Source organism: Lepus europaeus, chromosome 6 (genome assembly GCF_033115175.1).
Source record: "Lepus europaeus isolate LE1 chromosome 6, mLepTim1.pri, whole genome shotgun sequence".
NCBI lineage: Eukaryota > Metazoa > Chordata > Mammalia > Lagomorpha > Leporidae > Lepus > Lepus europaeus.
The window spans coordinates 129,128,765-129,149,731 of NC_084832.1; the positions used below are offsets into that span (position 1 = coordinate 129,128,765).

Here is a 20,967-nt window from a genome sequence, read left to right on the forward strand (position 1 = left end):
TTTGGAGGTGGCAGGTACAGAAGGAGGTAGAGGGAAAAGCCTAAAATGTCAGGAAACTGAAGGGGTTTCTTTCCAACGGCCTCCTTATTCAGCGAGCAGAAAGCCGTATTCTCTGTGGAGAACCTGGGAGCAGAAGAGAGACCCGTAACTGAGCAAAACAAGGGCAGCACGGAGCAGCCACTGTGGGGAGAAAGAAGAGAACACATCATGGCAGCCCCCAAGGGGACTTATCTTTCTCTTATTCTTGTTTGATAGTAATTTTTAAAAAGCTGTTCTATCAAAAAAGAAAAACCCTAAACAAAAAACCAACAAAGATGATGAACAAGCAATTCTCAGACAAAAAGGCAAGGACAGGTGAGAGGATCCCTTGCGCCCGCAGACCATGAACCCCACACTGGACCCCTCAGCTCAGAGAAAAGTCACGTGCCACTGAGAATGCACACTAACTGGATTCCCACTGCACCAGTGGCCGCCTAAACTGACCGAACCACTTGGCAAGGCCCGATGTAGTTTCTAAGGAGGTGGAGGATACACGGGTGGTTGGCCAGGGTCTGCCCCTGGCCTTGGATCCAGGGTCCCCACCGTCCACCTCCATGTGAGCAGCCACCCAGCCCTGCACCGTGCGATTTCCTGTTCAGCTGCAGAGGCGGACAGAACTGCTCACGGGAGCACACGCTGGAGGAGGGGCCGCAGCCCCAGTCTTCCCACGCACAATTCTCCGGCCAGGGAGAGGACGGACACCAGACAGAAGCTCCTTCCACCCCAACCACAACAACTGGAACAATTTGTGCTCTAGAATTTCTCAGGGGGTTTTACTTACAGATCTTGGTGGTAGAGAACTTTTTTATCACATGTAAAGACAATGAAAACAACTGCTAAATACATCACACAAGTATGTTTTTATTTAAATGTTTATAAATTATAAGATTTTAATTATGAAACAAAATATGTCTGCCACAGATTGCTATAGACTGTTACTGTGTGTCACTGGTCTAAGGCACATAGTGCAAAATCCTTCTTTTCTGATACAGAGATCCCCAAATGTTTATTTAACTACACTGGCATGAAGCTGCTTTAGTACCTTATATGATACAATATATCCCTCATGACTGTCTGGGGAAAAATGCTTTGTGGGTAAAACTAGCTCACTACTATTTACTGGCAAAAAATTCTATTAGTAGATTCCAGTTTCTTTTGGTTTACAGAGCAGGTTGCTGTAAAAAATATTTGCCTACCTGACTTTTTAAGTCACATTATTTTCACATAACACACAAATTATCCACAAGAAAAAAACTCCTGATACCTAATAGTTTGTCATGAATTATTCATCTCTATAGAAACCTCTGACATAAAACAACATGAACATCTCTGACAAAGATCTTGCATCTGTAAATATAATTTTGCCTATCAAAATAGAATTTTCAAAACTAAGAATTCTTACTTTTGCATTTGATTCATAAAATACAGTATACAACTTTGAGAAGATAGATCTTTAAATAGACACATACATATATACACACAAGATTATAAAGGCATAATGGAATATAAATATAAAAACAAGATATTGCTCTTTTAACTACAATCAAATTAGAGGTAGGTTTTTAAAATTAAACTCTATATTTCATGTCTTATATTGTATACCCACAAAATTTTGTATTTAGCATTTAACACAAGCATAAATAGTTAATATAAAATTGGTACCATGTTTTAGGAGGTTTTTTCCCAATGAAGCACCATCATCTACAATTTTAAATTAACGGAACAATAAATCAAGGTATCCAAACTGTATCAGTAGAAAGTATAATGGCTATGCACTCTTCATGTACCGAGTCACTCCTCAGCTGACAGCTCAGCAAAGACTGTAGTCGTTCTCAGGAAGCTTCTTCCTGACGTCCACTTGCCCAGGACAACAAGCAGGACACGGAGCAGACACCGACGAGTGGGTTTAGAGACCACACAGGTGGGTATGGTCCAGGCCAAGCTGTTCACTCAATGGCGTCTTGGTATAGTCCAAACAGCGTTGAATTCCCTCCCATGAAGTAGTGATTTCTTCCAAAAGGCCCTGACCAGAGTCATGGATCTGCTAAGGTCATCTCAGCATCTTGAAGGAAAGGAAGCAGTGGTTTGACTCCCTGATGAGCACCTGAAGAGAAGGCAGAGCCGTCTGGCGGGACGTCGCGGGAAGGGAAGAGTGGAGAAATGAGCACCGGTTCTTTCCATGTTCTGGAGAACGGCTCCACCTCCTAACGTCACAGCACTTGAACTGGGAGCCCGGCAGTCCCGTGGGGAGCGCACTTCCCACAGAGCCCTCCGCACCTGCCGTACACTTTGGTTCCATCCTGAAAACAGGGGAAGGAGGAGACACGGGAGAATCTCATCCAAGCTGGACCTGAGTGCACACTGAGGAAGAACAGGTGTGCTGACACCGTCAGCCAGGGCCTCTAGACAACGGCATCCCAGGTCACAGGCCGCCCCCCTCAGTATGAGCTCAAAGTGCCGGACAAGGCCAAGTTAAATGCAGTTAAGTGACCTGGTTCAGATAATCTGCTTGGTAATGTGGACACTTACGTAAGTGGACACTTCATCTCAACTCACATATTTCCACCGTGGTATCGCCGTGCTTCGGTGAGTTTACTAAGACCTTTCCCAATTCCTGTCCAGTGTTTGCATGAGTCACACAAATTCCCTATGACCACATAAAAGACAAACTTGACCTGCAGCATCTCATGCCAGCGTTAGAGCAACACCCCGGAGGAAAGTGCAGCAGGCAGCAGAATGGAGAAAAGCTGTCCTCACAGCTGGGGAGCCCTGGCAGTGGAGCTCACTGGTGCATGCTGGGAAGAGCGGATGGGGGTGGACTCCCAGACCGGCCTCTAGTGGCAGACAGACACGGCAGGCCCTGTGAGTGCTGACGTCTAACCACTGGAGGAGCTCCTTGTCTTCATCAGGAAGGTAAGATTTTTGTTGTTAATCCAGAAAGAAGAGTAGATGAGGAACCTGGATCCCTGGGACACTGCCTGGGAAGAGTGTGTGGAGTGCAGGGGCTTTGTTTGAACGCTGCCTTTGCTTGCAGAGCCCCTGGGACCCCAGAGAGTCTGAGCGATCAGAGGGACAGCTTTGTCCACGTCCCTGTTCTCAAACAGACTGATCATGTAGAACTTGATATTCTCTAGGTTGATTGACAAACAAGAAGGCACTGGGGTCCCAGAACCCCGAGTTTCATACCAGGCATTCTATATCAAGAAACGCTGTCAATTTTTTTATTGAGGTTAAAGATCTCAGTGAACTAAACACATAGTTAATACTGGGAATATACATTGAAATGAAGTAAAATGAATAATCTAACGAAATATTCATTTCTACTGGTGACTTCGGCCAGAATTCAGTCTTGACATTTAGCCAAGAAATGTCCAAGAGCTGGACACAAGTGGACAGAGCATGTCACCGGTCTCACATTCCTACTGGCTAGAAGCATGCTTTAAATAAGTGGATTTATTCCCATTCTTCTGCCAAAAGAGATTATACCTAAATATACTAAATATTTGTTTAAAATCCTTTCTTTTTGAAAGCCTTCTTTTGTTGTTGTTGTTGTTGTTGTTTTAATTCAATTTTTTTTATTTGAAAGGCAGCAAGAGCGAGATCTTCCATCAGCTAGTTCATCCTCCAGATGCTCATAGCACCTGGGCTGGGCCAAGCTGAAGCCCATCACCCACTGCAGATCTCCCATGTAGGTGGCAGGAACCCAACCACTCGAGCCACCGGCTGTGGCCTCCCAGGCACATTAGCAAGAAGCTGGATGAGAAGCAGAAAAGCCAGGACTAGAACCAGGCACTCCATGTAGGATGTAGTCATCCCAGGAGCAACGTGAATGCCGAGCCACATGCCCACCCCTGATTACCTAACAGGTTATCATAACAGGAAGCACAAAAATGAATATTATTTGGTTATCAATTAAAGCACAACTTCATCATCTTCAGAAACAATGTTGTAAAGGCTATGAGTATCGGATCTATTTATAAATAGTGTCTGTATAAACAGTGGCTACAGAAGCCACTGTTACTAAAACAAAGAAAAATTGCAAAACATTGGAGGGGGCACGGTTGCAGCTGGTGCTGCTTTACATGCAGGGCTCACGTGGCTGACGACCTGACCTTCGTATCGTGGGTCCAGGGGTGGTGCGGACAGGGCTTGCTCAGAGCCAGTGACTGTGGCGATAGAAGGAATCTCATACAGACCCACGTCCCCGCAGCATAGCTGCAGCTGAACTACGTGGATTCTGCTTTGGATACGACAGCTGTGATGGCAAAAGTAACCACAGAAATAAACCACTGAAACAGAAGTAACTGGGCTGGCATTGTGGCATAGGTTGGGCTGTCACCGAGGCACCAGTATTCCATAGTGGAGAGCCAGTTCAAGTCCTGGCTGTCCTGCTTCTGATCCAGCTCCCTGCTAATGGCCTGGGAAGGCTTCAGAAGACGGCCCATGTGGGAGAGCCAGAGGGAGTTCTTGGCCCCTGGCTTCAGTCTGGCCCAGCCCTGGCTGTTGTGGCCATTTGAGGAGTGAACCAGTAGATGGAAGGCTTCTCTCTCTAACTACTTTCCAATGAATAAATAAATCTTTAAAAATACATGGATAAATATTATATAATAATCTATATTTGCAAAGTTAAAATAATAAAATGTTACAAAGATATATGTAAATGGAAAACATAGCTACAATATAAATAAATCATACAATATCCAAATTCTTGAGAAAACTGAAGAAGACGTTTGTTAGGTGGCCAACGACTCCAGCGGCACCCCATCACTGAATGAAAGCAGGAGGACACCAGAGCCAAAATTCAATTCTCACTCTGAACGCTAGCAACGGAGAGACCTCGGTCACGCCCAGGACAGAGGCTCCTTTAGAGAATCCACGCAGGAGAGAACCCAGAGGTGTCAGCCGCTGTGAGCAGGCCTTCACTCGGAAGACAGGGGCTGCATGCAAAGAAATCACGGGGCAGGACACAGGTGTAGCATGTGCAGGAAGACTGAGTGAAAGCTCCATGAGCATTTGCTAACGGCAGAGAAATCTCCCTCTACATAGCAAATACAGACGCGTCACCAAGGGGGACACGTATCTGTTTTCCACGATGCTCACACTGGAGACCTGGGAGACTTTCACCGGCCTGACTGCACATCAGAGAACTCACAAGCCTTCACGCAGAAGCCACAGTCCGAGACGCAGCAGAACTCCGCAGTGAAGACAGACTGCCTTGAACGAGCGTGAAAAGCTGTCCGGCCACAGTCAGACGGCTCACCGAGCGGGAGCCAGCCTCCAAGCCGGCCCAGTCACCTCGGCCGCAGCCATTTTATGTGACCAGAAGGCTCGGACGGAATTTAAACACAAAGAGCCAAACTCGGTGCTACCAAAAATTAAAATGAAATAAACAAAATAAAAGGATAGCTTAAAACACGACCTCTACCCGGAGTACCTGCAGTCACAGCACCACGAGGCAGACGGCGTCACGCCCTGCACTCGGTGTTTCTCACGCAGGCACCCACAACCTGCACACAGATCTGCGTGCAACAGCCACACACACACATCGTCAACGTGAACACCACGTCTCTTCATAGTAGTTAGTCCCCACGACACACACTATGACCATCGCACGCGGGAACCCACAGACGCCTGCCTGTAGGTGGAGGACGTTCAGTGCTCACTCACAGGAGAGACGCGGCCCAGGCAGGACTCACCTGGGATCTGCGGATGACGACTGAGGCATAGTTGCCCTGAGCGAGCCACTTGGCCGTGCTGGAAATCTTCATCCCTGTTCCTGCCAAGTTGATGCTAAACTGTCCCTGGATTTCAAGCAAGACAAAACAAAAATCGACATTCATAAAACACTTAAGGATGTGCTCGGCTAGAGAGGCCACGGGAATGGCGCATGCGGGGCGCGTCAGGAAGGAGCTTCTCATGGGAAGTGACCATTGACACACGCGTTCTGCAAAGGAAGTGAGCCTCCGACAGCATCAGGAGCTGCACGGGGGCTGAGCGGGGTCTCGCTGCCCGACCCCCTGACCCGACCGTGGGAGCCCGGGAGCGGTGCTGAGCCACAGGCAAGGCTGGCAGAAGCTGCCCACGGCGCTGACCCCTGCCAGGCTCTGCCACTTCCAGCGTCAAGGCTGACCCCCACCCCCAACCTCTGCAGTGCTGCACTGGTTTCATGGATTTGCTGCAATCTCTTGTCATTGTGCCTTTCCCTCTTCACCCACCATGCAAAACGAGCGCCCCCTACACAGCTCCGCTGGCATCCAGACGGGTAGGTGGGTGTGGAGCCCCAGGACTCCCATGCATCCTAGTGTGTGGCCCCACTGGCTCTGTGACCTAATGGTTTCCAAGTGTAAGGACCATTTTTATCAAAGCATTTCAGACTCTCTGTTAACAATTCAGCTTCAGATATCTGTTGACTAAGAACGTAGGTGAATAAAATGGGAAAAATGGTATCCTATTTATGTAATCTTACAGTACAGATCTATACACTGAGAAGTGGAAGCCCATGCTAATTCAGCCTGCTGGCAAAGCTTGCTCAGTAGGCCAGGGTAAGACATTTCTAGATCACATCACAATGTCCCAGCGCCCTGGGACTCATGAAACTTGGGTAAGACTGCAGGAAAACATCAGCAAGTATATTACATTAATGAAAATATTATCTTGTCCTGAAAGCAAAGGCTAAATAAACTTTACTGTGGTTATAATATTGATTATTACCATGGCTAAAAGAATTTGATATCAAGTTATTCTTTTTTTTTTTTTTTTTTTTTTGTGACAGAGTGGACACTGAGAGAGAGAGACAGAGAGAAAGGTCTTCCTTTACCATTGGTTCACCCTCCAATGGCCACTGTGGCCAGCGCACTGCGCTGATCCGAAGCCAGGAACCAGGTGCTTCTCCTGGTCTCCCATGGGGTGCAGGGCCCAAGCACTTGGGCCATCCTCCACTGCCCTCCCGGGCCACAGCAGAGAGCTGGCCTGGAAGAGGGGCAACCGGGACAGAATCTGGCGCCCCAACCGGGACTAGAACCCAGTGTGCCGGTGCCGCAGGCAGAGGATTAGCCTGTTGAGCCACGGTGCCAGCCTCAAGTTATTCATTTTGGTTTCCTGGCAATCTTCAATAATGTATTTCTTACCAAATACAAAATACCCAGATATATTGCAATGACAATAAGTGGTGATTTTGCCATAGCACAAATCAATAAATTCCAAGGACAATGTGTTACACTCAACATCATTGGGCTGTGGGATTTAGATTGAGCTGTATTCTGCCTCACTACTGCATCCCCAGTCCCACAACACAGCTGGGGTGCTCAGAGAGGGCTCTGAACCAATGCATTAAATAGCTGTATCATAGGAGTCATTTACAGAACACACATGTGAGCACAAACCCTCCAAATGCCATGAAGGTGAATGGTGCTAACACTAGACAAAGAAGTATTTTATGTTGCTAAATGCTGGGGGTGGGGGTTAGAGTTTGTTTTAAAATTTTTAAATTTAGTTATTCAAGACAGAGAGAGAGAAAAAAGCAAGCTCCCATCTGCTAGTTCACTCCCCAAATGCCCACAATGGATAGGGCTGGGCCCAGCTGAAGTTGGAAGCCAACAACACAATCCAGGTGTCCCACATGCGTGGCAGGGACTCAAGAACCGGAGTCAGCACATGCTGCCTCCCAGAGTCTGTGCCAGGAAGAAGAGGGAGCCAGGAGACAGAGCCAGGACGGTCCCCCAGGTGCTCTGGATGTGGGACACGAGCATCGTAACCCAGGTTTTAATGCTAGGCCAAACACCCATCCCTGTTGATACATATTTGAAAGAGGAGAACAGATTCTTAGTCATTGATCCTGTCAACCCAACAGGTTTCACACTGAATACCTCACTCCACCTTCCTTGGAAGATCGGCTCCTTGCCAAGTAAAATTCCTTCAGAATGGAAATACATGCTGTGGTGTAGTCTCCTACATCCAGAAACCCAGGGAGAACCCTAGTGGGGTCATGCAGTGTTTGTACAACCTGATACTGCTGGCCTCTTGCACTCACATTCTGTCGCCCACTGAGACACTGCTGGACATGTTGAAGGCATACGACATGTTGTTACTGGACACATACAGGTAGGAACAGGGTTATGGGACTGAAACAAACGCACATTCCAGCACCTCACAGAGTTACCTGTTTTTCTGGCAGGAGCAGCTAAAGCTACAGGACCATTTCAGAATGTACAGACCTCGTGTCACATATGAAGCCCCCAGACTTGCTCAGCCCTCAGATCTGAACCCTCCTACCTCCACCTCCTGTTTCCTTCCCCGCCCACCCCAACCCTGGGAACCATGGGGTTATTGTTTACCTCTATATATTTGCATTTCTTAGATGCCACACATACGTAAAACCATGCAGTATTTTGCTTTCCATGCCTGGCCTACTTCACTCTGCATAGTGTCTTCCACGCTCATCTACAGTATGGGAAAGGGCCAGATGGCCCTGTTTTTCCAGGGCTGAATAATGCTCTGTTGTGTTTATCTGTGCACTGTGGCATTCATCCTTCAGGGGACACTTAGGTCCTGTCCACATCTTTTTTTTAAGATTTATTTTATTTACTTGAAATGCAGTTACAGCCGGCGCCGCGGCTCACTAGGCTAATCCTCCGCCTTGCGGCGCCGGCACACCGGGTTCTAGTCCTGGTCGGGGCACCGATCCTGTCCTGGTTGCCCCTCTTCCAGGCCAGCTCTCTGCTGTGGCCCGGGAGTGCAGTGGAGGATGGCCCAAGTCCTTGGGCCCTGCACCCCATGGGAGACCAGGAGAAGCACCTGGCTCCTGCCATCGGATCAGCGCGGTGTGCAGGCTGCAGCGCGCTACCGCAGCGGCCATTGGAGGGTGAACCAACGGCAAAAGGAAGACCTTTCTCTCTGTCTCTCTCTCACTGTCCACTCTGCCTGTCAAAAAAAAAAGAAAAAAAGAAAAAAAGAAATGCAGTTACAGAGAGAGGTAGAAAGAGAGAGAGAGACAGAGAGAGACAGAAAAAGATTTTCCATCCACTGGTTCACTCCCCAGATGGCCACAATGGCTGGAGCTGAGATGACCTGAAGCCAGGAGCTTCTTCCAGGTCTCCTACGTGGGTGCAGGGGTCCAAGAACTTGGGCCATCATCCACTGCTTTCCCAGGCCATAGCAGAGAGTGGGATCGGAAGTGGAACACCAAGGACTCAGACTGGTGCCCATATGGGATGCTGGCACTGCAGGCTGGGGCTTTTTTTTTTAAGATTTATTTATTTCATTTGAAAGGCAGAGTTACACAGAGAGAAGGAGAAGTAGAGAGACAGAGAGAGGTCTTCCATCTGCTGGTCCACTCCTCAATTGGCTGCAACGGCTGGAGCTGTGCCAATCCAAAGCCAGGAGCCAAGAGCTTCCTCCGGGTCTCCCACAAGGGTGAAGGGACCCAAGGACTTCAGCCATCTTCTACTGCTTTACCAAGTCATAGCAGAGAGCTGGGTTGGAAGTGGAACATCTGGGACTCAGACTGGTGCCCATATGGGATGCCAGCACTGCAGGTGGTGGCTTTACCAACTGCACTTCAGCGCCGGCTCCTCCCTTCCACATCTTGGTTATGGAGAACATCTCTGCGATGAACTACTTTAGGTACATGCCTGGGAGAGAGGTTGCTGGGTCATAAAGCAGTTCTATTTTTAGTTTTTCTAGAAACCTTCATGCTATTCTCCAGAATGGCTGTGCCAATCCACATTCTCACCAACATATACGAAGCTTCCCTCTTCTTCATACCCTCGCCAACACTCATTATCCTAATTTTTAAATAACAGCCATCCTAATGTGTGAGAAAGTGTATCTTAGCATGGATTTCACTGGCGTCTCCCTGACTGGCAAGTTTTACACTCCCTTGTTGGGACATCTATTCAGATCCTTTGGCCCTTTTTGAATCAGGTTATTACCAATTAGTTGTACGAGTGCTTTAGAAATGCTGGATACTAGCCCTTTATCAGGTCTGTGCTTTTCAAATGTCTTTTCTCAGCCTGTGGGCTGCCTCTGCATGGCCTTGATGGCCTCCTGGGCTGTGCAGAGCATTTCAGTGCTGGGTGTAGTCCCACTCATGTGTCTTCACTTGTGTAGTCTGGGCTTCTGCTGTGACAGCCAAAAAATCATTACCAAGGTCACTGTCCAGGAACATTTCTGACATTTTTAAATTCCCTTCTGATTTCTTCTTTAATACACATGTTATTCAGAAGCATGTGGTATAATTTATACATGTGCATGTATTTTCCAAGGTAACTCCTGCTACTGACTTCTAATTTCATATCATTTGGCCTGAAACACTATTAGATATGATTTCAACCTTCTTAAAATTTTTTATTTTTTAAAAAAGATATATATATTTATTTGAAAGGCAAAGATACAGAGAGAGATGGAGGAAGAGGGAGAGAGGGAGAGACGGAGAGAGGGAGAGACGGAGAGATGGAGAGACGGAGAGAGGGCGAGAGAGAGAAACTTCCATCTGCTGGTTGGCTCCCCCAAATGGCCACAGGTCATGGCTGGGCCAGGCTGAAGCCAGGCACATGGACCTTCTTCCAAGTCTCTCATGTGGGTGCAGAGGCCAAGCACTTGTGCCGTCTTCTGCTCCTTTCCCAGGCACATTGGCAGGGAGCCTAACTGGAAGCGGAGCAGTCAGGACTCGAACTGGAGCCCTTGTGGGGTGCAGGCACTGCAGGCAGATGCTTAACTTTCTACACCACCACAACAACCTTTGTCTTAAAATTCTTAAGAATTGGGCAGGCACTTGGTCTAATTGTTAAAAGTGGAATTAGGATACCCATGTCACAGGGTACCTGAGTTTGATACCTAATTCCAGCTTCCTACTAGTATAGACCCCAGGAACCAATGGGAGGTCCAGACTCAATTCCCAGCCCTAGCCTGGCCTTAACTCTTGCAGGCATTTGGGGGAGTGAACCAGAGGGTTTGAGCTCTTCTCTCTCTCTCTCTCTCTCCCTCTCTCTCTCTCTCTCTCTCTCTCTCTCTCTCTTTCTCTCCCTCTTCTCAATCTCTCTGCTTCATAAATAAATAAAATACAATAATTTTTAATTGTAAGACTTGCTTTGTGGCCTAACACGGTTTATCTTGAAGAACAGTCCATGTACACTAGAGAAAACCATGCTTTCTGCTGCTGTTCTGTGTGAAGTCTATTTTGTGAAAAGTAGACTCAAGTCCAGTATTTCCTTATGACTTTTCTGTCTAGTTGATCAATCTAGTGCGGGGAGCAAGGTATTGAGGTACGGTAGTGCTCTCCATTTCTCCCCTCATGCCTATAGACACTGGCGTCATGCTTTTAGCTGATGCAATGTTAGCTGCACATTATACTTATAATTTCACACTGGCACTGTGTCTCAATAGGCTAATCCTCTGCCTGCGGCACTGGCACACCGGGTTCTAGTCCCGGTCAGGGCGCCGGATTCTGTCCCGGTTGCTCCTCTTCCAGTCCAGCTCTCTTCTGTGGCCCAGGAGTGCAGTGGAGGATGGCCCAAGTGCTTGGGCCCTGTACCCCATGGGAGACCAGGAGAAGCACCTGGCTCCTGGCTTCAGATCAGCGTGGTACACTGGCCGTGGTGGCCATTGGAGGGTGAACCAACGGCAAAAAGGAAGACCTTTCTCTCTGTCTCACTGTCCACTCTGCCTGTTAGAAAAAATAATAATAATTTCTATGTCCTCTTGATGAACTAACCCCTTTATTGTTAAATAATGACCTTCGCTGCCTCTTATCACAGAGTTTTTTTTACTTGCAGTCCTTTTTATTAGCTGTAAGTATAGCCTTCCTGCTCTCATTTGATTACCATTTGCATGGAATATTTTCTTCTACCCTTCATTCCAGCCTTTGTGCTTCTGCAAAGATTAATTAAATGAATCCCCTGTAGGACCTAGGGATCTTCTGTTCTTGTCTTCCTCACAGTGGGGATTCTCAGCTGATGTTCTCTCTGTCTCTCTGCAGGGTCTGACATGGTTCACAGGCTGCTTCTGTGGCTCTGGGATCCAGGAAAACTGCTCAGAGCAGCTGCGGAGCCAGGGCCTGGGCTCCAAGGCTTTAAAACTCCTGCACCCGTAAAACATGAAGTTCTGGCCCTGGTTGCACAAAACAGTACTGGTTTGGGTTGGGTAAAAGGTTAATCAGGAGCCTGGGCCCTGGGGAGCAGAGCACAAGTGCAAGTCATAACTTGGAACCAACAGCACAGAAGGCCAGCGTGCGCTCCAAGAGAGAAGGCACCATACCCTGGTGACCGCACCCTGGGGAGGTGGGCACGACCAGCTCCTCAGGGCAAGTGTCCAGGAATGACGGGACACTGCCACGGATTGGGTTCCCGAGGAAGGCGGGGAGGATGGGGCGGCTGGGCAGTGGCACGGCCCCAGGGGACAGGGCAGAGCAGCCGCTGGCTCAGGGCTGGAATCTACCAGCTGGGCAATGCTACAGTGGCAGCGAAGCCTCCGGGAGGGTGGGTGCACTGGCGCTGCCAGAGCAGGGGGTGCCCAGCAGTGCCTCAGTTTCCAAGACTGCACAGTGCGGTGGCAGCATGAACATGGGGGCAAGGCACAGCACCACTCCTCGCCTGGGGAGTGGCTCGGTCTGAGGACTGGGGAGCTCTCCCTGCTAAGCTCAGAGCCTAGAGGACATCAGGAGCCCCCTGTGGCGATGGTCTGCAGGGGTCCTGCTTAACTCCCCTACAGGAAGGAACCCTGCCCTGCTGGGTCAGGAGTTCCCCTCCTCTCCTCCCCTGTGCAGCCTTCCTGGCTCCAGGCTCTCAGGAGCTCTGCTGCCCATCGCTGTCTGCTGGAGCTCTCCCCTAGTTATTCTGGTCACAGTGTGGGGTCATTGTCGAGGGATTCCTGTTGTTGCTGTTGTTGTTGTTTTGTTTGTTTGTAGGAGGGAGGAGCATGAGGAGGCTCCAGTCAGTAGTGTTGCTGACATCACTCCTCCTTACCCATCCATCTATCGTGTGAGTGATCCATAGATTAAATCTCACTCTAACAAAAACTCCAGAAATGTTCACACATAGAGAGTGAGTCCTAAAGCTTATATGGAAAAGCTAACGAATTTACATAGTCGAAGTAAGCTTAATAAAGAAGATTGTTGGGGGACCCACACTTCATTCTAGAGTGATCGTGGGGCAGTGCTGTGGCGCAGTGGGGTTAACGCACTGCCTGAAGTGCCGACATCCCATATGGGCGCTGGTTCTAGTCCTGGCTGCTCCTCTTCCAATCCAGCTCTCTGCTATGGCTTGGGAAAGCATTAGTAGATGGCCCAAGTCCTTGGGCCCATGCACCCGTGTGGGAGACCCAGAAGAAGCTCCTGGCTCCTGGCTTAGGATCTGCACAGCTCCGGCCATTTGTGGCCATCTGGGGAGTGAACCAGCAGATGGAAGACCTCTCTCTCTCTCTCTCTCTCTGCCTCTCCTCTCCCTGTGTAACTCTGACTTTCAAATAAATAAATAAATCTTTAAAAAAAAAAAATAAAGTGATTGTACCCAGCATGGCGGGGTACTGGAGCAGATAGGGTCTGCAGATCCTTGGGGCCGCGTGCAGAGTCCAGCATGGCCCTGTGTGCACATGGCCAGCTGGGTTTCCCCGAAGGCGGGGAGGAGAGCACAGGCCGCTCAACCCCCAGGGCCCAGGTGAAGGACGTCCATCCGCAAACACTCTGGGGCCTCAGGCATTAATCAATTCAAAACAAATCACAGGTCTAGATGGAAAACAAAACCGTCAACATCTCTGCAGAAACCTTCAAAAAGGAGAATTATTTTTGTAGCTTGGGTTTAGTCAAAGATTTCTTAGCTGTGACATTAAATGCACAGTTCATAAAATAAAAAAATAATAAATTTGACTTCGTTAAAATTTAAAACTTTTGCTCCAAAAAGACACTAAAGAGAATGAGAAGATAAGTTTCAGATGAGGGGAAAAAAAAACATTTGCAAATGGCCTAACGAAAGACTTTTATCCAAAATATCAAAAGAGTTCTCAAAACTCAGTAAGGAAACAAAAACCCAGTTTAGAAACTGGCAGAAGACTTGAACGTACTCTCCACCAGAGAGGATATACATGGGGAAAGTGAGGCCATAAAAGACGCTTGATGTTATCAGGCATCGGAGAAATAAAACCACAACCAGATCCCACTGAAGAAGAGAAAGCAAACAGACACACAAAAATCATCTTTACCAAGCGCCACCAGGCAAGGCAAAGCCAGGAGCACTTTAGTCACTGCTGGTGGAAACACACAGTGGTGTCTTCAAACGTTAAACACACACGTTCCATGTGATCCTGCAACCACTCTGAGATCTACCCTTGAGAAATAAAAACTATTCATGTAAAAACCTGCGCCCAGGTGTGTACTGTACCTGCTCCAGAAACAAGAAACAGCCCCTGTCCTCGGCAGCAGGATGGACACACCACAGGACACGGGCCCAATACTTCCCAGGGCAACAGGGCTGGGGCTCACAGGCACCCTGCTGAGCGAGAGCCACCAGTATCAAAGGGGTCCCTGGCCTCTCTGGGACTTGCAGAAAAGGCAGGACAAGGGCCACGCAGAACGGAGCAGTGCAGTTCAGGAGCTTAGGTGGGTGAGGAGGGGCTTCCATCCATAAAAGAGAGCACAGGGGTCTTGGGAGCAAGGGAACTGCTCTGCACTCTGATTCTGGTGATAACAACATCAACTCGGAGACGCACATGTTCAAATTCACAGAACTGTCAACCAAAAAATTCAGTTTCACTATGTTATTTTAAAAACAAAGTAAAAAATGTGAATGGATATAATATTCATGAGGGTGCTTCAAAGAAGTTCTTGGGAAAATAGAATCAAAAGCCTAAATTGATTTTGGTGCCAACAAGTTTAGGGGCAAAATCTTGTTCTGATAAAACAGGCAAATGCCTCTGAAGACACCATGGATGGATTTCAAAAAGTGTTTTGCACCAGAAGAAGAAAATTCCATTTTCCCACAAACTTTTTGAAGTGACCAAAACCAACTACACGCCACATATGAGACACACCTAAAACCAAGTGATTCATAAAAGCTAAAAGTAAAAGGAGGGGGAAACATATATCAGGAAAATAGTGGAGGAGGGGGCAGGTATTGTGGCAAAGCTGGTTATGCTGCTGTTTGGGACACCCACTTCCCATATCTGAGTACCGGCGATCAAATCCCACTCCCATTTCCAGTCTCCAGTCCAGCTTTCCGCTGATGCACCACGAAGGTAGCAGATGACCAAATGCCTGGGACCCTGTACTCACGTGGGAGACCCAGGGAGAGATGCTGGCTCCTGGCTCCAACCTGATTGTTGCAGCCACTTGGGGAATGACCCAGCAGAGGGAAGACCTATCTGTCTCTCTGTCTCTCTGTCTCTCTCTGTCTTTTCATCTCTCTGTCACTCTATCTTTAAAGAAAGAGAGAGAGCAAACAGGGGTAGCAATAAGGGACAAATCACAAAACCATGACTAAGAAGTTCTAAAAACATAATCTAGGCCAGCACCGCGGCTCAATAGGCTAATCCTCTGCCTGCGGCACCGGCACCCTGGGTTCTAGTCCCAGTCGGGGCGCCGGATTCTGTCCCGGTTGCCCCTCTTCCAGGCCAGCTCTCTGCTGTGGCCAGGGAGTGCAGTGGAGGATGGCCCAGGTGTTTGGGCCCTGCACCCCATGGGAGACCAGGAGAAGCACCTGGCTCCTGGCTTCGGATCAGCGCGGTGCACTGGCCGTGGCGGCCATTGAAGGGTGAACCAATGGCAAAAAGGAAGACCTTTCTCTCTGTCTCTCTGTCTCACTGTCCACTATGCCTGTCAAAAAACAAAAACAAAAAACATAATCTACAGTGAAGACTTAACCTGTGAATATTCACATCAAAGAAACACAGCAGCACTTTTATGAAGCAAAAACTTTAAGATATAAGGAGGCAAGGACAAAAATACCCTGCTAATCAGAAAATTTAACATACCACATTTAATGACAAGACAGACCAAGTGGACAGAAAATGGAAGGAGGGACTATCTAAACAATAAAACCAAAAAGTGAGCCTTAGGGAAATAAATTAAACTGTACACCCAGACAAAAAGAGCAGACATCAAGTATTTAACAGTTGATGCTGTTCCCTCAGAATGGATGCTGGCCAGGACACACCGGCAATGGCTGAACGTGATTATTTCTCTCACTCTTATGTAATCAAATATTAATTACAGAGCAGCTAAAGATATATATATATGTATGAATATGTATATGTACATGTATATATATAAACATTTGAGGGTTTACAAAAAGTGCTGAAGCCTTGCTTCAGCTCACTTGTGGCATATGGATTCTACAGTCACATTACAATGTGGGTCTCACATTACAATGTGGCAACGTTTACTTTCCCTGCAGATGCCATGTGTGCCCCTTCTCTTCTGCACGCGTGTCCTGGGGTTCTTTGTCATATGCAAACACGGAGGATGTGGTTTTGACGAATCCCAAGGAGCAGAATGGGCTCTTTGTGTGACAGCAAACATCTGGAGAGCACTGATGCAAATGCTGTGTAACCGAACACGCGCTCCGGCTTCTGTATTTGACAGACTTCTCCAGAGATCCTGGGCAGTCTGTTATTGTTGGCGTCGGCAGCCCGAGGCAGGTGAACGCACACTGAATGTAGATGGGCACGGCCCCTCTCAGCCTGGCTCCATGCCCAGCGACCTCTAATTTTGAAAACAGAGCTTTGCCCTCCGAGGTGGGCACCTCGTCCTGATGGGCAGAGACGGACGTTTTCTCGCTGAGTTGGCCTGTGATCCTCCTAAGGATCTTGGGCAGATGGTGAACACACAGGGTCTGCTTCTCCTACTATCCAATGGAATTACCCAGCTTGCAGCTACATAACGTTCTCAAGACAGGGAGGAGAGACACAGGGTTGTGCAAAAAGCGGAGGGAGGGAGCCAGATAGGAACGGACACAGCTGTCGTCATCAGAGCCCGAGTGTGCAGCTCCTGCTGGGATTCCACGCTCGCCCAGAAGTGCTCCATTCTCGGTAACTGGCTTCCCGCAGACGTTTCGAAGGCTTATGGATTAGACAACAGGACTCTTGGCTCCACGGCGCAGCTCCGCGCTTTACTTGCTCGTCAGCCTTCTGAGAACGTCGCGGATGTCTCACCGACCAGAGCTTGCTCCACTCAACACGGAATGACAGGGACCAGATTGCCAATACTTGGTGACCTTTCCAAGTCACGGCTTCTGTGACGGCTGGCATCAGCAATTGTTGACATGTTTAGCTCGCATGGCCAATTCCCTTCTCTTTTCACACCAAATACGTTATAAGACAGGGCAAGTGTTTCACACTGTGGTTAAGTCGCCCCTTGGGAACACCCGCATCCCGTTTTGGAGTGCCTGGTCCAGCTCCTGTTCTGCTCCCACTTGCACCTACCTGCTAGTGCTCATCCTGGGAGACAGGAGACAAAGCCTCGTCTCTGGTTCTTTAAAGCCATGTGGGAGACAAGGATTGAGCTACAGGCTCCTGACATCACTGTTCCCAGCCCTGGCTGATGCAGGCATTCGCAGAATCAGTCAGTGGATGGAAGTTCTCTCCTGCTTTGTCGCTCTGCCTTTCAAGTAAGACTACTACAGTCAAGGGACCGCGGCTTAACCAGATCAGACTGTGAAGTACTTTACATCCTCCTAAATGGAGACTGTTCATAATCCAAAAGCCAACTCATGTCAGGACTGGACAATTTTGCTTGAAAACCCATTTCTTTTTAAGCTACTCCTGTATGTGTGTGTGTGTGCATTTATATGTACACATAAATGAATGGTACTGATGACAACAATTTTGTAACTAATTATAAAAGACACTGATATTCACTACCTTGCCTTTTATCTCTTAACATATTTAAAAGACATTGTATGTGTTTAAACTATTGACCAATGACATACAGAAATGTAACATATTATGCAATGATGGCAGACATGAGACAAGCAGAAGCAAGACTGCTTTGGAATAAGTAAGTGATGCAAATAACAAATCAAATCCACAGAAAGAAACAGAGAACAAAAGCACCAAATAAGGAAGCCCAGATAGGGCTGCCCTGTGGTGTGGTAGTTAAGCCTCTGCTTGTGGCGTTGCATCCCATGGGGTACTTGTTCGCGCCCCGGCTGTTCTTCTTCAGATCCACCTCTCTGCTAATGACCTTGGAAAGCACTGGAAGACAGTCCAAGTACTTGGGCCTCTGCACCCGCATGGGAGACCTGGAATAAGCTCCTGGCTTCCGGCTTCAGATTGGTCCAACTCCAGCTGTTGCAGCCAGTTGGGGAGTGAACCAGAAGATGGAAGACCTATCTCTCTCTCTGTCTCTTCCTCTCTCTCTCTCTGTTAAATTTGTCTCTCAAATAAATAAATAAATAAATAAATCTTTTTTTAAAAACGCAAATCCATGTAACAAACCTTATTTCTACTAATGCATTCTCTAAAACACATGTCAAATACAATGAATTATATAAGTCATGTACAACAAAACCTCAAAGTGAGGCAGCAGCATTAAAGTGAGAGGAGGTGGGGCCGGCTCTGTGGTGCAGTGGGTTAATCCTCCGCCTGTGGCTCTGTCATCCCATATGGGTGCCGGGTTCTAGTCCCAGCTGCACCTCTTCCAATCCAGCTCTCTGCTGTGGCCCGGAAGGGCAGTGGAGGATGGCCCAAGTGCTTGGACCCCTGCACCAGGGAGACCTGGAGGAGGCACCTGGCTCCTGGCTTCGGATCAGCGTAGCTCTGGATGTTGTGGCCATTTGGGGAGTGAACCAACGGAAGGAAGACCTTTCTCTCTGTTTTTCCCTCTCACTGTCTGTAACTCTACCTTTCAAATAAATAAATAAAATCTTATAAAAATAAGTAAATAAAGTGAGAGAAGGCAGTGTGACAGAGCGGCAGAGTTCTGGCGCAGAGAACGCAGCGGAAGTCGAGGAGGACAAGGAAGAAGTTAGGCCGCAGCCAGCAAGGCCTGTGGCCCGCAGTGTGCTGTCCCCGGCAGGGGAGCACACTCTCCTCCTGGGCACGCACTAAACCTTTCCCAGGATAAACCGGGTGCTGTGCCATGAAGCAAGGCCCGGCACACTTAAAATGACTGAAATAAAACAGAACGTGTTTTCCAACCACAACTGTATGAAAGCAGAAATCAAAAACAGAAGGAAATTTGGGAAATTCACAAATGTTCGGAAATTAAACACCACACTCTTAAATAACCAATGATTCAAAGGATTCAAAGTGACAACAGAAAATAATTTAAGCTAAAGGAAAATAAGCCTACAATATGCTCAAACTCTTGGGATGCTATAAAATAAATGCTTCCAGGGAAACTTACAGCTATAAATGCCTAGAATAGAGAAGAAACACTATCTCAAACCAGTAACTTTTTCCATATGGAAAAAGAGGAATAAATTAAATCTAAGGCCAGGAGAAACAAAGAAGTGACAGGGATTAGAAAACAAATTGAGAAAATAAAGAAAGTAAACAATTTCAAAAGCTAGCTCTTTGAGGGGCCTATGCTGTGGCGTAGCAGGTAAAGCCGCCGCCTGTGGTACTGGCATCCCATAGGGGCACCAGTTTGAGTCTCAGTTACTTCACTTTTGATCCAGCTCTCTGCTATGACCTGGGAAAGCAGTAGAAGATGGCCCAAGTGCTTGGGCCCCTGCATCCACAAGGGAGACCTGGAAGAAGCTCCTGGCTCCTGGCTTCAAATTGGCGCAGCTCTAGCCTTTGTGGCCATCTGGGGAGTGAACCAATGGATGGAAGACCTCTCTCTCCCTCTCTCTCTCTCTCTATCTCTCTCTCTCTCCCTCCCTCCCTCCCTGCCTCTGCCTCAGTAACTCTGCTTTTCAAATAAATAAGCAAATCTTTAAAAAAAAAAAGTGTTTTGAGAAGAACAAAACAAATCTTCTGTTACAGTGAGCCAAAAAGACAAAAGGGGACAACAGTTAGAATGAAACAAAAAGACAAAAGGGAGGACACTCAAAATATCAAAATTGGGAATGAAAGAGGGAGTACAGTGCTAATATCTTAAAAACAAGGAAGTACTAGCTATGGACAGTATGTGACAACCAATTAGATGCCTTCGATGAAATGGACACTTTTTTTTTTTTTTTTTTTTTTGGCAGGCAGAGTGGACAGTGAGACAGAGAGACAGAGAGAAAGGTCTTCCTTTGCTGCCGTTGGTTCACCCTCCAATGGCTGCCATGGCCGGCGCGCTGCGCCGCGCTGATCCGAAACCAGGAGCCAGGTGCTTCTCCTGGTCTCCCATGGGGTGCAGGGCCCAAGCACTTGGGCCATCCTCCACTGCCTTCCCGGGCCATAGCAGAGAGCTGGCCTGGAAGAGGGGCAACCGGGATAGAATCCGGCGCCCCAACCGGGACTAGAACCCGGTGTGCCGGCGCCGCAAGGTGGAGGATTAGCCTGTTGAGCCATGGCGCCGGCCAACACATTTTTAAAAGGCATCCACCACAAAAACTGAGCCAAGACAAACTAGAAGCCTTGAATATACCGACAGTTAATACGGAGAATGAACCAGTCATTGTAAAACCTCGCAGCGAAGCGCGGCCTCAGACAGGCAGTGCTGGTGGGTTCTACCAAACATTTAAGGACAAATACACTCTTCAAAGCTCCTCTTCCCAAAACGAAAAGGAACAAACACTCCCTGATTCATTTTTTGAGACTGGTAGTTCCCTGATGCCCACCAAAGACATCACAAGAAAAAAAATGATTGAGCGGTACTGTGAACACAGAAGAAAAACTCCACAAAACAGCAGCAAACCAAACCCAGCAACATGTAGAAGCAATTGTACACTAGGACAAGCGATGTATCACAGAAGTGCAAGGCTGTTTTCACAGACAAGAGTCAAGCAGTACGACACGTGATTTCAACACAGAAATGAACAAAGGCCACAGGGTCATCTTAACAGATGC

At 47.9% G+C, this 20,967-nt stretch overlaps 1 protein-coding gene across 1 annotated transcript in view; it reads right to left on the reverse strand.

The window, feature by feature from the left end:
* Positions 1-2,249: 2,249 nt before the first annotated feature.
* Positions 2,250-20,967, reverse strand: part of ADAMTS20 (ADAM metallopeptidase with thrombospondin type 1 motif 20) — a 162,481-nt gene continuing 143,763 nt past the window's right edge. The window contains exons 37-38 of the mRNA XM_062195093.1: positions 5,736-5,840; positions 2,250-2,339 (exon numbers count right to left, since the gene is read on the reverse strand). Coding sequence (XP_062051077.1) covers positions 2,250-2,339; positions 5,736-5,840 — 195 coding nt within the window. The remainder of the gene's footprint in view (positions 2,340-5,735; positions 5,841-20,967) is intronic.